The following is a 21,211-nucleotide window of genomic DNA, read 5'->3' as shown; positions in this document are numbered from 1 at the left end:
TGGAATGAAAGTACACCATTGATTCAAATTAAAATTTGATTAACATTTACAACATTTTTGAGAGGCGTTTTTAATATTTAATTTAATTAAAATCAGAAATTTTTAAATAACTAAACTGTTTTATACATTTTTAGGACGTTCATCGAATCTTAAAGGTTTCTAACATTTCACAAACATTTTTCACTTTCACTTATCTCCAGATTAAAATAAAGTTCAATCAGAAATTTTCATTGTAAAATTATTACAATGTTTTTTACGCTTTTATGATGTCTTGTAATGATTTTACAACGTTTTGTAACGTTTTTATACATTTATCCACGTTTTTATAGTGTTTTCGAACATTTCTGCAATATGTTTCATTTTAGTATACAAAGTGCACCAGTAATAAGTTTAAAATCAAAATTTACAATTTTACATAGTTTTATAACGTTTTTATAATAATTTTTAAAATTTCTATATCGTTATATCTCGATACAAAAGAAAAGTCCAAATATAAATTTATATTCAATTTTACAAGTTTTTTTTCACAATGTTTTCTAATAATTCCACGGTTTGTACCGTTTTATGCGTTTTTAACGTTTTTATAGTGTTTTCTAACAGTTTTACAATGTGTTTTACAATTTTCAAGGTTTTTTAACGTTTTTATAATGGTTTTTAAAAAATAGGTTTTAAACGTTTTCACAATATTCTAATAATTTTACGTTTTGTATAATGTTTATACGTTTTTATCATATTTACTAACATTTTTACAAAGTGTTTCATTTTCATGTACAAAGTAGAGCAGTAACAGTTTCAAATCAAATATTTCATTAAAATGTACTATGTTTTTAACAATTTTATATAACGTTTTTATAATGGTTTTTAAGACTCCCATAAAACTTTCATTTTTAGAAGTCTCGAAACCAAAGAAAAATTCAATTATAAATTTTTATTTAATTTTAGTAGGTTTAAAACGTTTTCACGATATTTTTAATCATTTTACGTTTTGTAAAATTTTTATACGTTTTTTAACATTTTTAATATTTACTAGCATTTTTACAAAATGTTTCATTTTCATGTACAAAGTAGAGTAGAGGTAGTTTGAAATCAAAATTACAATTAAACTGTTTTTAACAATTTTATATAACGTTTTTTAAATGGTTTTTAAAATTCCTATAAAACGTTTTTCATTTTTAGATGTCTCGAGACCAAAGAAAAATGCAGTTATAAGTTTTTATGCAATTTTGGTAGGTTTTAAACGTTTTCATGCTGTTTTTAACCATTTTAAGTTTTGGAAAAGTATACGTTTTTTAACGTTTTTATCGTGATTACTAACATTTTTACAGTGTTTCATTTTCATGTACAGAGTAGAGCAGTAACAGTTTCAAATCAAATATTTCATTAAAATGTACTATGTTTTTAACAATTTTATATAACGTTTTTATTTTAGTATTTAAAATTCTTATAAGACGTTTTTTATTTTTAGATGTCTCGAGATCAAAGGAATATTTAAATAATATAATTTTTATACGTTTTTTAACTTTTAATGTGTTTGATGTAATTTTTACAGTGTTTCATTTTCATATACAAAGCAGAGTAGTAACAGGTTGAAATCAAAATTTTAATTAAAATATTGTTTTTAACAATTTTATATAACGTTTTCATATAATGGTTTTTAAAATTCCTATGAAACGTTTTTTTATTTTTAGATGTCTCGAGACTAAAGAAATATTCAATTATTAATTTTTATTCAGTTTTGGTGGGTTTTAAATGTTTTCAAAATGTTTTTACGTTTTGTAAAATTTGTATACTTTTGTTTTATCGATTATATTGTGCTTACTCACATTTTTAAGTGTTTCATTTTTATGTACAAAGTAGGGCAGTAACAGTTTGAAATCAAATTTATAAATAGAATGTACTTGTTTTAACAATTTTATGTAACGTTTTCATAATGGTTTTTAAAATTTCAAAATAGTTGTTCATTTTCAGATGAGACCCAAAAGTCTAAATACAAATCTTTATTCAATTTTATAACATTTTCACTATATTTTGTAATGTTCTAACACGTTTGTACAACTTATATTAATATAACATAGCCTAGGTATCTGGCTATTAACGTACAAATCGCTTGTATTAGATCGACTAATATCCCGGGACGAACTGCAGGCCTATGACGGGCCTTACCTGCGTTTATATGGCTATCTATTTCTTTTAACTCACCGTTTTCGGGTATGATTTATGTTCTGTTGGCCGTGGTCTTTAACTTTTACAACTTCCACGCCGTCTAATGCCATTGTCTGGTGAAGTGGGGGCCGTAAAAATGGGTGGTTTGATGATTATGGCCCCTATTGTCCGTCTCACGCGTGTGCCCGACGACAGCAACCAATATTGCCACGATCACGATTAATGATCTTTTTCGGCACGATGAAATTTGACATAACGTCAAAGTCTACGCAATACATTAAATAAAAGGAACAGAAGCGAAATAATTCGGATGATTTAATAGAAATTTTGTAACAGATTTTAAAAAGTGGGTCTGCTAGCTTCGCATATACGCTAGTTGCGCCATCTCGTGCTTATTTTTTTAAATTTTGAGTAGGACGAAGCCTTAGTGTCATATGCTATAAGTAAATGGATTTTAATGGAAAAAAGACACAAACAAGACGTAAGTGTTGTGTTGTTAATTATTGTGAATTTATAGAGGCTGAAAATCCAGAATTACAGTTTTCCTGAACTATGAATTAGAAGAAAATGGATTGCAACAGTGCGTCGTCAAAGGTAATAATTTTTTTTGACATCTCAAATCATCATTATTAATTACATATAAAATGTAATAATTGCCGTTTTGTTAAAAAAATATTAAGCTAAAGAAAGTTAAATTTTTATGTAGGTTTTTTATTCAAAATATATTATTTCAATTTCAGGTTAACTCAGAATATAAAATGAAATAAGTGTTGGATCATAATAAATTAATATTTCATATTTTTAATGGACTAAATATTTTGGTGATGATTATTATGATTTGATGAATAACTTCTTATTTGCAGGAGTGATGGAAAACTGTGGCTTCCTGGAGAAAATTCTAGTATTTGCAGTATTCACTTTGCTGGAGGAGAAAAATCCAATAATCCACTGAACAAATCTTATAACTCCCCTATATTTCTTCCAACATATAGAAAAAAAAAACAAAATCTCAACGCATTTTTGCGAGCTTTCAATCTCTGAGCTCGCAAAAGTGTGTTGAAATTTTATTTTTATATTCAGATTTTAAATAATCGCTGATACAGGTCAATTACCGACATTTTTTTTAATAGGACGCTCTATATTTTATAGTATATATAAAGAATTCTGCGATATAATGTTATACCTATTTTTTTGTCAAAGTTGTCAAAAAATGGAGGAATTAAATGAATAATTTAGTACTATTTTTTATTTTATTACAGCAAATGTTCAAAGTGGCCCCCATTAACCATTGCACAATGCTCAATTCGGTGTTCAAAGTTGGGAATTACATTTTGAATAACATTTGGTTTGTTATATTTCGAACTTCTTTATTGATACGATTTTTCAATCCTTCGATAGTGTCTGATCTGTTCACATACACTTTGCTTTTTAGATAACCCCACAAAAAAAATCTAGTAGGGTTAAGTCAGGGGAGCGTGGTGGCCATTCAAGCAGCCCTCTTCTGCCTATGACATCACCAGCAGGCATATCGTGTTCATTAGGGAAAAATTTATTCTAGGGCTGGAATCAGCTGCAAACGCAAAAAATCCAAATAAATATCGCCTGTTAAATTGTCCTCAAAGAAATAAGGTCCCAGTATGCGATTTCCTACTATTCTAGCCCAAACATTCACTTTTTCCGGCCATCGTGTATGTTTTTCTTGCATCCAATCCGGATTTTCTGGACTCCAAAACCTAGTATTTTGCCTGTTCACGGTTCCGTATAAGCAAAAAGTTGCTTCGTCAGTGAAAATTATGTGATTTTTTAAGTTGGGTTGTATTTCAAATAAATTTCTAATTTCCTAACAAAGCTGTAAATCTTCTGTCTGTGTCATCTGCTCATAGTTCTTGTAAGACGTTAACTTTGTAAAGATGCCACTTTCGAGACTTCAGAGTTCTGTGAACTGAGTACTTCGACAAGTTGAAGTTGGCTGAGATAGATCTAATGGATGAATGAGGGTTTTCAGTAACGGTAAACATCACATTTTGACGGTCATTTTCGTTTACCGTTCTTCGCCTTCCGGATCCAGGTAAATCTTTTATACGTCGGGTTTCTTCAAACTTTTTAGATACTTTACTTATTGTACTCGACTATATCTCTGGTCTAGATACTTATGGTGAAATAAGTCACATACCTCCTGTTGACTACGGATTTTATCTCCGCATCCAATCATAATTAAAATTTCAATTCTCTGGTTTTCGCTTAAATGGGTAACCATTTTTCAAAATAATTTAACAACCAATGAATTGGAACTAAAAGGATTCACGTTATTAATTTTATGTTTTACATAATTTTGTGTTTATCGATGGGTTTTTTTGAGAAAAAAGCTTTTACAGTAAGTAGAAAAAAATTAATAAAAAGTAGGTACATTTTTTAAAGTACAGAAGAGACTATGATTAAAATAGTCGTTAGTACGACATAAGACAATTTTTTACATTTTCTTGACAACTATGACAAAACAGTAGGTATATCCTTATACCGCTGATATCGTCTTTAGAAGGGCTATTTATTTATACTATAAAATATAGAGCGTCCTATTTAAAAAAATGTCGGTTATGTTATTAGGTCTGTCGAACATGGCTCAAAAAAATATTGCAGAAAAGTGGCAATTTCTATTTACTAATTGACATATTTCAGAGATTTTTTTAAAATTTCAACTGGAAAAAAATATGAATTCTGTTCCGTCATTTTGGGACACACTATATATTGAAGGAAATACAGTAGGTTTATAAGATTTGTTCAGTGGATTATTGGATTTTTCCCCTTCAACAAAATAAACACTGCAAATCCTAAATTTTTCTCTGAGAAGTCACAGTTTTCCACAACTCCAGTAAATAATTATTTAACAATATCTACAAATCATTCTTATTTTTGTTGCTATGTATTATCTTTTCTTCAAAGGATATATGCAAAGGTTTACGCTTTCGTTTAGTCCCTCTATTTTTCGTTTCTGTTTTTAACGACCAACAAAAATCGGCCATCATGTTTTCATCCCATCTTCCTTGATATCGCTGTTCTATAACTCTCATATCCTGATGAAATCGTTCGCTTTGTTATTCGCCAAGATCCAAGATTTTCAGGAAACCAATCCAGATGTGAATGAAAGAAGTGCAACTTTTAGTTCATCAAACATCCCAGATCTTGGAAGTCTTTTATCATTTTTGATACAATTTCTTCGTATTTAGGACTCTTCTTGGTTCCTAAAAAATTTGTAGCTACAGCTTTGAAACTAGTTCAAGCACTCTCCTCAACGCTACTCATTGTAGTGATGAATGTTGCATCCTTGAACAATGTCCGAATCTGAGGTCCATCGAAGACACCTTCTTTCAATTTCGCCTCAGAAGTATTTCGAAATTTTCGCCCTATATGTATATATACAGGGTGTTAATGAATAGGTGTTACAAACGGATATGGTATGTAAAAAATCCAAAAATAAGTGCAGTTTACTGAATAAACATATGTCCTAAAACGGCTCATTTTCGAGATACAGGGCGTTGAAATTTAAAAATAATAAATTATTTTTTCCTGTAGCTCCGGTATTAGTTAATATTTCTTTATCAAACTCAACAGACAGATTTACTAGCTTGAAGGATGTGGCAGAAACCATTTTATTGGCTTCTTCTAGTGGCGTGCGATAGGTGTCGTTTCACCTTTTATCCCCCCTAAATTGTGGGGCACTGTACAAATATTAGTTTTTCGTATGTTTTTGAATTTGCTAGTATTTTTTACGTAAATAATGTATACTTGTTAGACTTCCATAAAATGAGTAATTATCAAGTTATTAACATTTACATTACTGAGTTCACCTTATGCTCAAAAAACCAAAAATTTTTCAAAAGTGACATGTTGAGTAAATTTTTCACGAAATTGTTTAGTAAATGCATACATGTGTCGCTTTTTCTTTTTGAGATACAAAACATTCAAGATTTCCGTATTCCTCAAGCAAGTTTAAAATGTTGGAAAAAAAACATTTGCCGTTGACATTACTATGTATTTTAATGTCAAATTATTTTCGGTTGTGAAACGAGGCAGTTTTTAATTATTATTGTTATTTTAGTGTAAAGTTTAGTTTGTAAGTTTTAATTATTAGATAGATATCTTTATCCATTCGTTTAAAACATTCATACATCATGAATGAATATACTTCTGCTGATTATGCAAACATGATATTAATGTACGGTCAAGCGCGTTGTAATGGCAGGGCTGCCCGTCGGTTATACTCAATCCGATTTCCAAATCGTCCAACCCCTTCACATAAGATATTTGGAAGAGTGTTTCGCAGGTTGCAGGAAACAGGAACTTTTACAACAAATAGGGTTAACTGCGGGGTAAGGAGAAACCGCAGAACGATAAGGTTCGAAGAAGAAGTTCTTAATAGGATAGAAGAAAACCAATCCACCAGCAGTCGAAGTATTGCTCAGAATATGCATGTAAACCATGTAAGCGTTTGGCAAGTTTTACGCGAGCAACAGCTTCACGCTTATCATATACAAAAGGTTCAAGCTTTAACTCCCGCCGACTTTCAGCCACGACTAAACTTTTGCCATTGGTTTCTTCAACAGTGTCAGTTGCAAGCAAATTTTCCGCGGTTTGTGCTTTTTACAGACGAAGCATCCTTCACACGAGAAGGGATCTTTAATTCTCGCAACAACCATGTCTGGGCTGAAGAAAACCCTCACACCATTCGCTCCACTAGATTTCAGCAGAAGTTTGGCGTCAATGTCTGGGCTGGTATAATTGACGGGCGCTTAATTGGTCCGCACCTTCTTCCAAATCGTCTTACAGGTCCTATTTATTTAACGTTCCTACAACAAGTACTTCCAGAATTATTAGAAAATGTGCCATTAAACATTCGACAGGAAATGTGGCTGCAGCATGATGGTGCGCCAGCGCACTTTTCGCTTGTTGTCCGAGATCACCTTAATCAACAATTCGGTGTAAGATGGATTGGCCGTGGATTACCTATGGCGTGGCCACCACGTTCCCCAGACATGACCCCGCTTGACTTTTATTTGTGGGGCCATATGAAGAGTCTAGTTTATGAAACTCCTGTTGAGTCAGAAGAAGATTTGGTAGCACGCATTCTAGCTGCAGCGCAGGAGATCGAAACGACGCCTGGCACTTTTGACCGAATGTACACAAATATGCTTCGAAGAATTAACGCTTGTATCGCTACTGGTGGCCGTAATTTTGAGCATTTACTGTAATTTTTTTGTGCAAAATAAAAATACCTTTTAAACAACTTTAACTTTTTGTATCTCGAAAACTAGCATAGCATAGAAAAACATAGTTTTTGGAGCATAAGGTGACCTCAGTAATGTAAATGTTAATAACTTGATAATACTCATTTTATGGAAGTCTAACAAGTATACATTATTTACGTAAAAAATACTAGCAAATTCAAAAACATACGAAAAACTAATATTTGTACAGTGCCGCACAATTTAGGGGGGATAAAAGGTGAAACGACACCTATCGCACGCCACTAGAAGAAGCCAATAAATGGTTTCTGCCATATTTATGCATCCTTTAAGCTAGTAAATCTGTCTGTTGAGTTTGATAAAGAAATATTAACTAATACCGGAGCTACAGGAAAAAATAGTTTATTATTTTTAAATTTCAACGCCCTGTATCTCGAAAATGAGCCGCTTTAGGACATATGTTTATTAAGTAAACTGCACTTATTTTTGGATTTTTTACATACCATATCCGTGTGTAACACCTATTCATTAACACCCTGTATATATATAGGGCGAAAATTTTTTTAGGAAACAAGAGTCCTAAATACGAAGAAATTGTATCGAAAAAGATAAAAGACTTCAAGATCTGGGATGTTTGATGAACTACAAGTTGCACATCCTTCATTCACATCTGGATTGGTTTCCTGAAAATCTTGGAGATTATAGCGAAGAAGAAGACGAACGATTTCATCATATGAAGGTTATAGAACAGCGATATCAAGGAAGATGGGATGAAAACATGATGGCCGATTTTTGTTGGCTGTTAAAAAGGGAAACGAAAAATAGAGGGACTAAACGAAATCGTCTCTTTGTATAGATCCTTTGAAGAAAAAAGAACACGTTATAGCAACAAAAATAAGAATGATTTGTAGATATCGTTTTCTTTTGTTTAGAAAGTAGAGTATTCTACAAGTTTTATTGCATTCTCAATCTTCTAGGCTGTTATCTCTCAGTACAAAAAGTAGATGGATAGATGGGTGGATGGGTGGGTTTTATAGGTGGTACAGGTGGATGATAGAAAGATGTATGAATTCATAAATGGGTGGGTGGATAAAAAGTTGGATTTTCTGTTTTTGAATGAAATTGGACCAGCTTGTCTGACTCTTATGATGATAAATTGGAATTAAACGAGTGAAAAATCATACGTCTAGTGAGCTAGTAGAATAATTTGATTTTTTATAACTTTCGTCAATCGTAAATTACGTTTTTTGTGAATTTTAACCTGTTTTTTTAATTTTCCCGAAAACTCAGACCCGTTGGGCCAAATCTGAAGGCACATTCGGATTCAGCGGAAAAAAATACATGGAAATACATGGGTCTGAACATCAGATCCGATACTTTTTTTTATTTTGTGGGGCTGTGTAATCAACCAAATATTTAGTCTATATTAATTCTGAGTTAACCTGAAATTGAAATAATATATTTCGAATTAAAAAAAAACTACATAAAAGTTTAAACTTTTTTAGTTTAATATTTTATAAATATTATTTTTATCAAAACGACAATTTGTATGTAATTAATAATGACAATTTCAGATGTCATAATAAAATTAAGTCATGCATATTTTTTTGTTTTTTCTTAAAATGATTCCATCTAGAGACCTGTGAACTTGCGTACATATACTCCCAAACACTCCCTGCTAACTAAGACAATTAATACAAAATTGCAGCCTTATAACAATACTCATGAATGTTATATGTAAAATTACATATGTACTAGATTATTGGTTATTTTGACGCCACACCATGTACTGAAAAAGTATTCAAGAAGTCACCCGAGCAATGTATTAACAATTCATTTAATGAAACTGGTAAGATACTACATAATTCCGAAGTAGGTATATTTTTACTTGTTTTCTATGAAACCAAATAATAGAGGGGCTAATCGAAATAATGAGGAGATAGAAGAAATAGGTATTTCTGCGCTCGTCTATTAAATGTCAGCCGCGGCAATAAATCTTGTACGTTACTGCCTAGTTAAACAAATAACTATTCTTGTACCTTTCAATGACGTTAAGTGAATATTTGCAACAAAGTCATATTATTTATTTACCTCAGTATTTACTTATAATGACATTATACATTATACCATATACTGAATTACTAGGCCACAAAAGACTAAACATGTGGTCTGCTAGACCGCTAGCAGAGTTCTCTACATACACACACATTTACATTTTTGTGAATAAAAGTCGAAGCAAATATGTAAAAAGTCGATTTAAATTTCCATGATTTTTATCGATGAGGACTTTTACAGGCAATGGAACCTTTCTAACCTCAAATTATTCCTCGATAATTCCCCAAAATCACCACTTAAACGAATCCTGGTTCTCTTTCACTCGCGACAAAAGCCGGTAGCGATAACATTACCTCAGCGACAATGCTCCGTAATTGTTATCCTCGTGCTATCCTCGGTAATCCTTGCGGATAACAGGCGGCAGAACAAAACACTCTCTCCTAGCAAGGCACTCTAGATGCCGCTCCGAACTCGAGGCGCCAGCGTTCATAATTGATTCGGAATTATTTCGGGACGGAGACGCCCCGCTGCGCCGAGACCAACGGGCGCCACTGTGCTGAGCCTGAACAAATACGAAGCGGTATGGACCAGCGGCTCGCCCAAAAAAGTCGCACGGCGGAAATGTCAACTTACAAATGTAATTTTCGCCCTAAGAATGGTTAAAAATGGGTATACAAAGTGTTGTAGACCAGCGGGTCGCCCAAAAATAGTCGTTTATTGGAATTAAAGGTGTACACAATTATTGGGTTTTCTTACAATAATACTTTTTAAGGTAAAGTAAATTAACCACAATGTTGTAGGTTTCACTTCATTTTTTCGTATTCAAAATATGTTAGTAACATATGTATTTTTAAGACCTTTTCTTAATTTTCTTTTCGGGAGCACCACTTTTTGAAATCATATACGCGTGTTATAGCCCAGTGGTTCGCCCCTGAAAGTTGTCCATCAGAATTGTAAGCAAAGAAACATCTTTTTCTGCAAATAGTTTAAACTTTTTGAGATTTTTTTACGAGATTTTTTACGATACTGTTATACTGTTTGCCCGCAAAAAGATCAATGACGGATGTTTGATTTTATGAGAAAATGTTAATCTTGATAAAAAATTTTGCTTATCTTGGGAAGCCATGGGCAGCAATCAAATACGTATATAATAAAACATACAGGATGTCCACAAAATTTCAAAATATGAAATTTTCCTTAAGCAAAGTGCCTTCAATTTTTATTTTCCTTAAAAACTGTATTGAACAGAAAGTTGTTCGAGAACTCAAGAAATGCTTAAATACGGGGTTTAGTCAGAAAAGAATCATTTTGCAAATAAGAAGACGCCGCAATTTTTAACTGTCTTACATTATATATAGTTTCCATAGATATTTTCTTATCAGTGTCAAAGTCAACATATTTATTTTTATTAACTGCCCATCGAATAATTTTTATTAATAGTGCTAACCCTGGAGCAACGAATTTATCTTATGAAATGTTAAGAAATCGGTAATGTTTTATATCGATATGCAATATAAATTTTTAATGAAAATTATCCAAATGTAACTGTAACTCGCAAGCTAATTATAAAATCCGATACTACTAGCGATATAAAGAATATTAAAAAAAATACAAAAATACAATGAAAACGATGCTGCTACTGTTGTAGTTATGGACTCTGTACAAGACAATCCAAAAATGTCACTCGAGAAAAGGTCAGAAAACATATAGGCCAGGAAATATAGAGTTGGACGCGAATTTTCGTTTCGGCAAGCTGAATTTATAACTATAGATGCTAAATATTATGTACAATAAGATATTACTTTCCACAGCCATAAAAATGGGGGGAAGATTGTTTACAGGGTGGTTAATTGTATAATTTTTACATAAATTCACGTGTTTCGCTTATAACATTTTTCTGTTCATTTCCACGAGAAAACAATAAGGTACTTTTTTTTCGTCTTCAAAAGACCTACAAAACTAGCCCTCGAGCGTCAAAAAATACTGATTAGATCAAAAGTTATAAACAGAAGAAGTTTATTTATGACTTTTGAATTAAACATTTATCATTGTCTTATAACTCACACGAAATCTGGAATCGGTAAGTTGAATAGTTTACAAGTTATGGCCTTATAAACAAATTAACTAATTATTAGTCTGGACGATCCCGAGCATCTTCCACAATCGCACTGATTTTTTTCATGGTAGATTTCATAATCTATAATTTTTTTTAAATTTCAAATTTGCAACCTCGATTTTTTTTAACCTTAGTTGCAATATGAAATATACGACACACAAGCGTGATATAGTTATAAATTATTACATATTCGGAGAGCTTATGAAAAGAGCTTTAAGTAAAAATGAAGTCGTCAAGATTCGTTGAAAAACAATGGAGACTGTCAAATATATTATTTTCAAGTGAATTTCGCTTATTTAACGGCAGGACTATGAATATTATCGTCATTTTCTTCGGACTCGCTGTCATTCGCTTCCCCCACCCTTCTGCCGCGCCACGGTTCGCCGAAAATCAAGCGACCCACTGACTTTTGACAATATTTCTTATGCACTTAACATACTTCCACAAATAAAATATTTTTACCTGGGAAAGTACTCGAAAGTTAAGGATTGTAATTTTAATTTCACTTACACAGCACGAGTAAAATGTAACATATAACCCGAAAATAGATCTACCAAGCTATTTTTATATTCTATTAAATTTACAACAAAACCTTACTTAGTTTTTACAATTTCTGTCTGCTTTAAGTAAGATAGTTAAAATTCGCGTCTTACTCTTCTTTTCTGACTAAACCCTGTATTTCTTGAGTTATCGAACAACTTTGTTAAATACAGTTTTTAGCGAAAACAAAAATTAAGGGCAGTTTGTTTAGGGAAAATTTTAAAATATTTTGGACGCCCTGTATATTTTTCGCGAAAAATCAACAATACAAAAGTTTACAACAGTGTGGTATCCAATCCGATTACACACTGTATATTTAATATAATATTGTTTTGGCTTTGAACGGCAGATAATAAAAAAAACAGAGATGGACAGGACACTACCTGCTCCTTAACCCTTGTTCTATACAGAGGCAAGCCAGTGAATTAGAAAACGAGCACTAATTCTGTGACAAAATTATTGTATTGGTGATTCACCATCAAAAAAATCTACTTAGTATCAATCAATGTCGCTAAATCAAAAATATTGTTATACGACTTCATTAGCCGTCTTATGTGGGTAGGAAATACCCATATAAACCATTATGGCACGAACAAAAAAACTACTGATTAGATATAGAAGCTTAAACCACCTGTTCCTTCTATCTACAATACGCTTCACTTAAAAGTTAAACAATAAATAATCATGTCCAGTTCTTGGAAATTAAGAGACTGTTTTGGCAGTTCATCGATATATAACAAAATACGTTGATAGTGTCACAACAGGACCAATATTCCACTACAATTTCATAAAAAAAACGCCAGCTGTCGATATGAATACTAGACGTCGATATATTTTGCTTCTGTATACTGTAAATTGCTGGTATAATTCTATCCTTAATCGAAGTTAGCTATAAGTTGCACAAGTCTTTTGTTTTTGACAGCATTTTGTTCCGAGACTGACCTACTATCCCTCTCGGATGATTTTCCATTAAAAATCGGCGTCTGCCGTCTCTCGTTCCTCTCTCTTTTGGTAAAAATTTACCATAAAACCAAAATGCAATATTATTAATGGTGCCCGGCCTACCTTAAAACAATAAATTATTTGGATAGGCCCCTCAGGTAGTCCTGATTTGTTTTGAGAGGGTCAGGTCAAGTTGGTTTTGCGTTTTACGATCGTTGTAAAATAATTAATGGATCCTAAAATCAATTTGCTCTGGCTTTTTGAGCTGCAGATGCGTAAGATCGGTACAGTGCTGTACGCGTCACTTTATGCCTTCGAAGAAGCAATGAACAACATTGGCGATATTAATTCATATGAGACTTCTTTTCTTAACAAGTCTCTTAACCAACTTACGCTCAGAAATAATGCATGTTTTGAACTTGTGCAAAATTTAAAACTATTAACAGCTAAATTTAAGTCTCTTAAAAAGTTGCTTGAGGTATTAATAGTACTTAAATGAACATTCTTGAAATAATCTAGAAAGTGAGACAGTAATACGCGTCACTTTTTAATTACAGAAAATCGAAGAAGCAACGAGGTAGTTTCTTAATTTGATAGAAAAAAATAATTCTAATAAACACAGCAAGTCAAAATTCACATGAGACTCCTTTCTTAAATAAGTCTCATAATTAATCTACGATTACTTCCCCTTACAGTCACACAAAGGAATAATAATTCATCTCTTCATCATGTACAAATTTTAGACGTTTAGAAGTCTCTTAAAAAAAAGTTGTTCAATGGATTTACGCCTAAATATATTCTTGAAATAATTTATAGTCATATCGTGGCGAACATCTGAAAGTAATAATTTTTCAACTAAAAATAATTTTTCTCAGCAAGCACATTATTACGACTCTGAAACGAACCATAGAAGATGCTTTATGTAAGGACTCTTTGTTTTCAGTGAGAAACGGAGAATCGGTCGTTACAAGGATCAGATAAAGTTTCGAAAGCACGATGACTTGACAACATCGTGTTCGACGCTGTCGAACTATGTTTCGAACAAATTTCGTTTCTCATTTATCAGGGGTGGTGATAAGATCTGCAACAATGTTTCATTTACCAAAAGAATAATAAAACTATGGCCTAGTCTACCTCCTATACAATGCAATAAAATGAGAAGAAGGCTCGGAACTGAACCTCGTGGAACACTTGATGATTTTTAAGAAAAAAATAATTATTATAATTTGATGATCATTATCACTTTGTAATAAAAAAGCATTTCACAGTAATCTGATAAGTTTTGAAAGAAATTGTACATCAAAATTACTAATGCCAACAATATTGGGCCCCACAACTGGTCCTTGAGGAACAACTGTTCCAACAATGAATTATTTGATGTTCTAACCAACCCTCAAAGGTCACACACATGGGGTGGGTCACCTTAAAAGACACACTAGTGCGAATTGGGATTTTGCCAATTTTGAACCTTTATGTCTTCTTTATTTGTTAACGAAAATATAACGTATTTATATCAAAAAATTTTCCGAGAGATCGTATGTAATTAGTTTTAAAAAAATAATTTGTTAATAAAAAATTGAAGTTGTGATTTTTGCTCCTCTTCTGTAAATTGATGTTTATTTTGCACTTTTTTGTATAAAAATATTAATTTAAACAATGTTATCCATAAATATTGACAAATATTGCAATTAAACTATTAATAAAAAAAGTTTGAAAAATTATGAACAATAAATAAACAATGTTCTAGTCCATTCAACATGGAAAATGAGGTGAAAAAAATCGGAAATTTGCATTTCAATTCAGTTTATTTCTAGATTATATGAAATAAATTCAGTCACACTTTTACCCACACTAAGGTCACACTAGTGCGAATTCGCACCGATCGGACCTTTCAGACTCTCTAGTTTGGCCGACAATTACAGACGGAATCCAGCTGTGGTACGACTCGACTGTTTGGGCTATAGAAGAAATTATCGTGGTGGGGGATCCCTCGGCGACTGCTACCTGAGAAATGCCAACTATAAAAAAAAACGGTGGTGCGAAATCGCACTAGTGTGACCTATAAGGGTTAATTATGTTCAAGATTTAAAGGAGTAATTTTGGAAAGATGCTGACAAAATCTATACGTGGTGAAAAAGACGCGTTTTGCACATTTATCCTTTGTTTGCAGTAGGCTGTGGTTTTATGTAGAACGATGTCTCATTCCCAAGTGTCGATTACTGGTAAGCAGGCGTAAATAACAAATGACAAATGAGTCTCGCCCCGAAACGAGAGATAAAACAGTAAAAATTATCATGGCACTAATTTATTATTAACCAGAACAACGCGAACGGTCATAAAATATAAAAAGACCACACTATCGCCTTTCTTGTTAGAGTTATCAACTACATGCGGGGGTCAAGAGGGAAGGTCACTGGGATTCGAAAATTATCTGTTAATACCCTGTTCGAGAGACCATGTGGCAACAGAGAAACCTGATACTATTGAAGGAAAAAAAGTCACTGATAACGTGATGCAACTGACAAATTTCAGCCGTAAATCATTACTGATCGTGGACTGATATTTTTAAAGCACTAAAAAGGGATTTGCGGGTCAAAATCCTGATCGCCATAAATTTTAAACAGACGCTAATCAGAAATGAAGTCAAGTTTGAATTGCATTTTACTTGAGGTTTATCTGATTCGGAATTGACAAACAAATATTCATAAAAAAATTAATATAAGCTTATTAATATGAAGAAAATCTTCTAAAAAAAATGTTCTAGTTTGGATACCTAAGAGACGAGATATTAATAAAATAATTTTTCATGGTTTAGTACAGTCTTATGAGAATACACATTTTTTTGGTCTTTCCACTTAGAATGCGCAACAATTGACGAACAGTTTCCAAAGCAACTTGTATAAATAGGAAACCGATATCTAAGGAACCGTATGACAGCTTGTAGAAATCGATTAGGTACTTGTAAGATACACAATTTATAATAATTCTCCTTCAAACTGCTATCGACTAACTTATCCTCCATATGCATGATAGAGGCAACGCCGTGATCTCGACGTAGCGTATTATTTGAAATTCGCAGGTGTCCAAACAAACAGAATGATTTAACGGGAGGGAGCAAACGCCGAGCCGAGCGCGCCAGCCAAGTGCAACGTTGCCAAATCTAAAGGCTTACTACTTTAGTCACTAGCGAATCTACAAAAACCTTCGTTAGACTTTAGACGTACCTCCGTGCCCGATAAACCTCCTTAAAGTTTTTTGTTCTGTCGCAATCTGAGGCGAGATCGATTTTATACGAAACAACTTTTCTCAGTGTACAAAAATGCAAATCTATGTAAGCTACATTTATAAAGTGTAGGTTATGTATCCTTTTTATGGCACTTTCGATGTATTTAAGGGTAAAAAAGTGTATTTCTGATGGTCTTTCTAGGCAAATGTTTCCCCAAATGAAGTTCCGGGTGTCCGGACTCGACCTCAAAGCCAAATACATCCTGCTGCTGGACATCGTCGCCGCAGACGACTACCGATACAAATTCCACAACAGGTGACAACCATCCACTGTCAATAATACTCACATCTCGAAATTGTTTCAGGCGCATGTTTCCTGCTTACAAAGTACGCGTATCGGGCCTAGAAAAAAAATCCAAATATATCCTTCTTATGGACATCGTCGCTGCAGATGACTGCAGATATAAATTCCACAACAGGTTAGATCCAAATCCGTATTTGTTGTCAGAGATTGCATTTCATATCCAACAGATCCGATACCGGCCGCGGCCCAACCGAGAAACGGCCCCGTCTTGACAAAAAAGTCTCTTAATTGAAAAGCATAGCTTCATAACGAGCCCGCAAACGGTAATCTTAATTTAAAATCAGTTTTCTTGTTAAAGAAATGTCTTAGACCTAACAGCAAAGTCTCTTAATTAAACAAATTAGTCTCGCAGTGAAAAATGATTTACATTTTTAAATATTTGAAAAAAATCAATCCTTACAAAAATATATACCAAAAAAAGAAATTTTCTAGAACATGAGAATAGAAACTTTTAATTTCCATAAGGTCTCTTAATTAAAAATTTAAGTCTCAAATTTCCCCGACACTGCACATTTGTTTTTTATATTTTTAAAACCAAATTTCTATAATAATTTTGTTTCTTTTAGAATATCTAGCGAGAGTTAGTATCATGTTATTACATCAAACTAAACAATTTGGGAAATTTATAGCTAGTCTCTTAATTAAAAATTTTAGTCTTAAATTTCCCTGACAATCTCCACATTTGTTAAAAGTTGGTCTCAAATTTATGAGACGGTTTGTTTTCTTTGAGAATATTACTCCACCACCAGCGAGTGTTATTATCACATTATTATTGTAACTAAATAGTTGGGGAAATTTAGAGCTAGTCTCTTAAGGAGTTTGTGACTATTCCACGATTTAGTTACTCACGTGACACAAGCCTCGTCCAATTGAACAAATTTACAACCTTCTGATTTGTACAAGTCTTTCAAAAAATCTATTTAAGGCATGTAAGCCTCGGAAACATTTGATATTGGTTACTATTGAATTTGAGAGCTTCTGAAAATACAAAGGTCGACACGGGGACACTAAATTCAAGTAAATGCTGAGACTTTATTTAACAAGTGGTGAAATCAAAGCAACTTTGTACTAGTTTTAATTAAATTTTTAGTCTCTTCATTAAGAGACTTTAAGACACCGAGTGATTCTCGTTATTTCGAATTACGATTTCATTGAAAATTTCGAACTAACTCTCTGGTTGGGCCGGGCCATCGCATTGTCGAATATGAAGCGGCGCAAGCCTCGGTTTTCGTTCCGGTTGTGACGTCACGGTCCCACCGAAACAAACGCCTGGCGTGCGCCGGTATATAGAAAAGCACGAAGCATGCGTTGAAGTAGTTACTGATACAGAAGAAATAACAAAATTACACGATAACCAGGACCTAGCAACCCATAATTTGCCGCGACATTCTTGAAAAAAATACCCCAGGTGATAAAGAAAAATTGCAGTAATGGTTATTGCGCTTCGTTATTTTTAAGTGACACAATTTTATCTGCTACTTTACCACGTGCAAAATACCGGTGATAATGCGAATATGGCGATAGTGTTATCCACATGCCGATGAGAACTGCGTATAATATTGTTATTTCTTCATTTTAGACAACAGAGTAGAATAGTTTGAGAGTATGTTGCATGACATCCGAGTTTGCTTGTTCAGTAATTCGGGTAGATGGGTTAAAAAAAATTTAAACAGCGATTAAATATGGCAATGCACAGATGCTCTTATCGGAGATTTGTTTAAAAATTTTAGAAGCAAATTAGCCTTGGGTTATGACACGCAGTTAATTTTAATTTAATTACTGATTATGGTATAAACAAGGCCTGCACTTGGACCTCTTCGATATCTATTTGCAAAAGTACAAGGGCAAGACTTTAACACTCGCGGAGGGGTCAGATCAGGTGCTCGAGGAAGACAAATATTTACCGGAAAGTTCTACCATGCCATTGAATTCACGTTTTGTGACCACCACTTTATCGACAAGGTCAGGCTGTAAAATCCACGTTGCAATCAAGTTTTTCCAAAATTTTGTAGTAATGATGCAACTATTTCATTTTTTGAGAACTACTTGTTTCAGTTTTCCCTTATATCTACCAAATTACTTAGCAAGCACCGATGACTGATACCTTCATGAAAAAGATCTAAACTAAAGTAACTCTAGTTCAATAGAGCTATTCATGTCGAATATTTCAGTCAGATCTTCCAATCTACTTTTTGAACGTTAAACGAACAAGTCGGTTTGTTTGTAGAATGTTTTGAATTTTGCAGCCGATGGATGGTGGCGGGCAAAGCGGACCCGGAGATGCCCAAGAGGATGTACATCCATCCGGACAGTCCCTCAACTGGCGAGCAGTGGATGCAGAAGGTTGTCTCTTTCCACAAGTTGAAACTTACCAACAACATTTCGGATAAGCACGGATTTGTGAGTATTTTTTATATTTTTTTGTTACATGGGGAAAGGGTTAATTTTTAAATGTTAAATATAATAATTCCGAGAATATTGTTTCGACTTCTATGAAATTAAAAAATAGAGTGATTCACAATTTATCCAAAAAAATATGGAAATAGATGTGTCATAAAAAATTAAGTCAATACCGTAAAAAAAGATTTTGTAAAATCCTTATAGTTTCCGAGAAAAAAGTTGCAGTATTTTCAACCTTTACATTGGTGGGCTATTGTAGTCTCTAGCGTCATTCGCGTTGAACGCTTGTGATTCTGAATAATGAAATCCGATTTTAGTCTTATCGTTGTTGTGATAGTGTTTACATTAGTTTTTCAAGTGTCAAAAAATGGCTTACGTGTATAGCAACTGTTGATGGATAATTTTGGATAAGTTCTGAATCAACTTCTGTGGTTGAACGTGAATTTCCGTGGTTGAACTTAACTTTCTTTGAGCGCCTCATATAAAAATTTAAAATGAAGAAAAACAGAGTTTCTGCCTATATGACCTTAAAAAAGACAGAAAACTATAATTAAAGCAAATATACAATATTTGATGACAGTTGGATGATATCAATTGCACAACTAGGGCAATATTGTTTTTTATCGACTTAAATTTGTCTGAAAAATAAACTCGGTGGCGAAATGTAGAATGATTTCTAGATTTATTAAAAAAAAAATACTAATCTGAAGCCATAAACCAAATACCTAAGTATCTCAAATTTTCAGTTTTTTTTTATTTTAATTTCAAAATTCAACGAAAAGGAACTATTTTTTTTTGTCATTCGAATCCATGGCCATACTTGTTTCATCAGCCTCCATTTCTTTAAATCGCGAAAAACCGCCTTTAAATGCAGAAAATATGGAAAATCTCGCTTTGGAAGGGATCAGCATTACACATAATTGTAAAAATCGACTGAAACTGACTGCAAGACCATATTTATGTATTTTGATGCGCTGAATCCGAATCCAGGATTGCTTTATCCCTCATATTTTTTTAAATGACGAAAAACCGCCCTTAAATACAGATTTTCGATGGTACCGTGTTCAGAGACGAAAAATATATCACAAAAATGAATGATACTGAAAGAGCAACAAAAAAAAAACAAAATTAAAAATAATACTCACATTTGAAAAAATGAGAATTTATTGCTTTTACTTATTTTGATTAAATTGAATTTTCATATACAGGGTCGGAAAGTCCCCATGGTTCATCCGCCGTTACGTGAGAGCGATAAAGAAAGTCATAGAAATCCGTGCGATAGAGAAAGATGGCTATAATGAAGGCGTGTAATAGTCACCGCCCATTTCGCCCTTCCACAAATAAGATCCACTTCTTATTAAAAAATTATCTGGAAGACAAAAATATCAGTCCATTTTTTACTCACAATTTAGTATACGTCTTGCATAAACTTTTTATTTTTCTCGATTTCTAGTATTCAAAATTCAAGAATAATGATACTATTTCTATCTGTAAGAGACCTCCAAAAAAATAAAAATCAACACTTTTGTCAATAAATTAAACTATAGCAACTTTGTTTATCCAAAAATCACAACATAAATTTGACGAAGAACACGCGTAAAAATTACACGATATATACCGTTGGTAATTTCGATGCTACCTATACTTCGCCGTCGAAATTATGGAGAATGGTCCATCGTTAGCACTTAGACTAGTAAGGAGGATCAAGCGTGCGGGGATCCAAAATCCATAGGCGTATCAGTTTAGAAGGCAACAAGATATAGAAAAAAGGAAAAAGATAATAAAACATAACATCTATTATTTTTAGAGGATTTATTAAGAAAACTTTAGCAACATTTTGTTTTTAAATTTTAATAGTTTTTAGGTTTTATAAAATATTAACAATAAATGCGATAGTTATAAAGAAATTAAAAAATGGGCACTTTTTTTGTTTTTTGCAATAATTTTTTGTGTTTATTAACCGATTTTAATTTAACAAGTCTCATTTTGTATATAATTTTATTCCCTGCAAGCTGTCTGTGAGTCACTTTTCGCTAAAATTGATGGTTTTCCCTGCAAAATGAAAAAACTGTTTTCCTCACTTATTTGTTTAAATAGAAAAGTTAACTAATAAAATTTCTTGACTCACGAGATGAGAGATGTCTTGTAAAATGTTCCCTTAGACAA

General features: G+C 32.8%; 1 protein-coding gene across 3 annotated transcripts in view; it reads left to right on the top strand.

Annotated features, from left to right (window-relative positions):
- Window positions 1-21,211, top strand: part of LOC108904095 (optomotor-blind protein) — a 188,748-nt gene that overhangs the window by 46,456 nt on the left and 121,081 nt on the right. For 2 of the 3 annotated variants that reach the window (XM_023456886.1, XM_018706512.1), the window contains exons 2-3: window positions 16,647-16,760; window positions 18,892-19,045. In XM_023456886.1, coding sequence (XP_023312654.1) covers window positions 16,647-16,760; window positions 18,892-19,045 — 268 coding nt within the window. Of the gene's footprint in view, window positions 1-16,483; window positions 16,598-16,646; window positions 16,761-18,891; window positions 19,046-21,211 lie in introns of all 3 variants that reach the window. The other variant, XM_018706511.1, reaches the window with a different exon arrangement.

The sequence above is a fragment of the Anoplophora glabripennis genome, unplaced genomic scaffold, assembly GCF_000390285.2.
Source record: "Anoplophora glabripennis isolate ALB-LARVAE unplaced genomic scaffold, Agla_2.0 scaffold7, whole genome shotgun sequence".
NCBI lineage: Eukaryota > Metazoa > Arthropoda > Insecta > Coleoptera > Cerambycidae > Anoplophora > Anoplophora glabripennis.
This window is presented reverse-complemented; position numbering and strand designations above follow the sequence as displayed.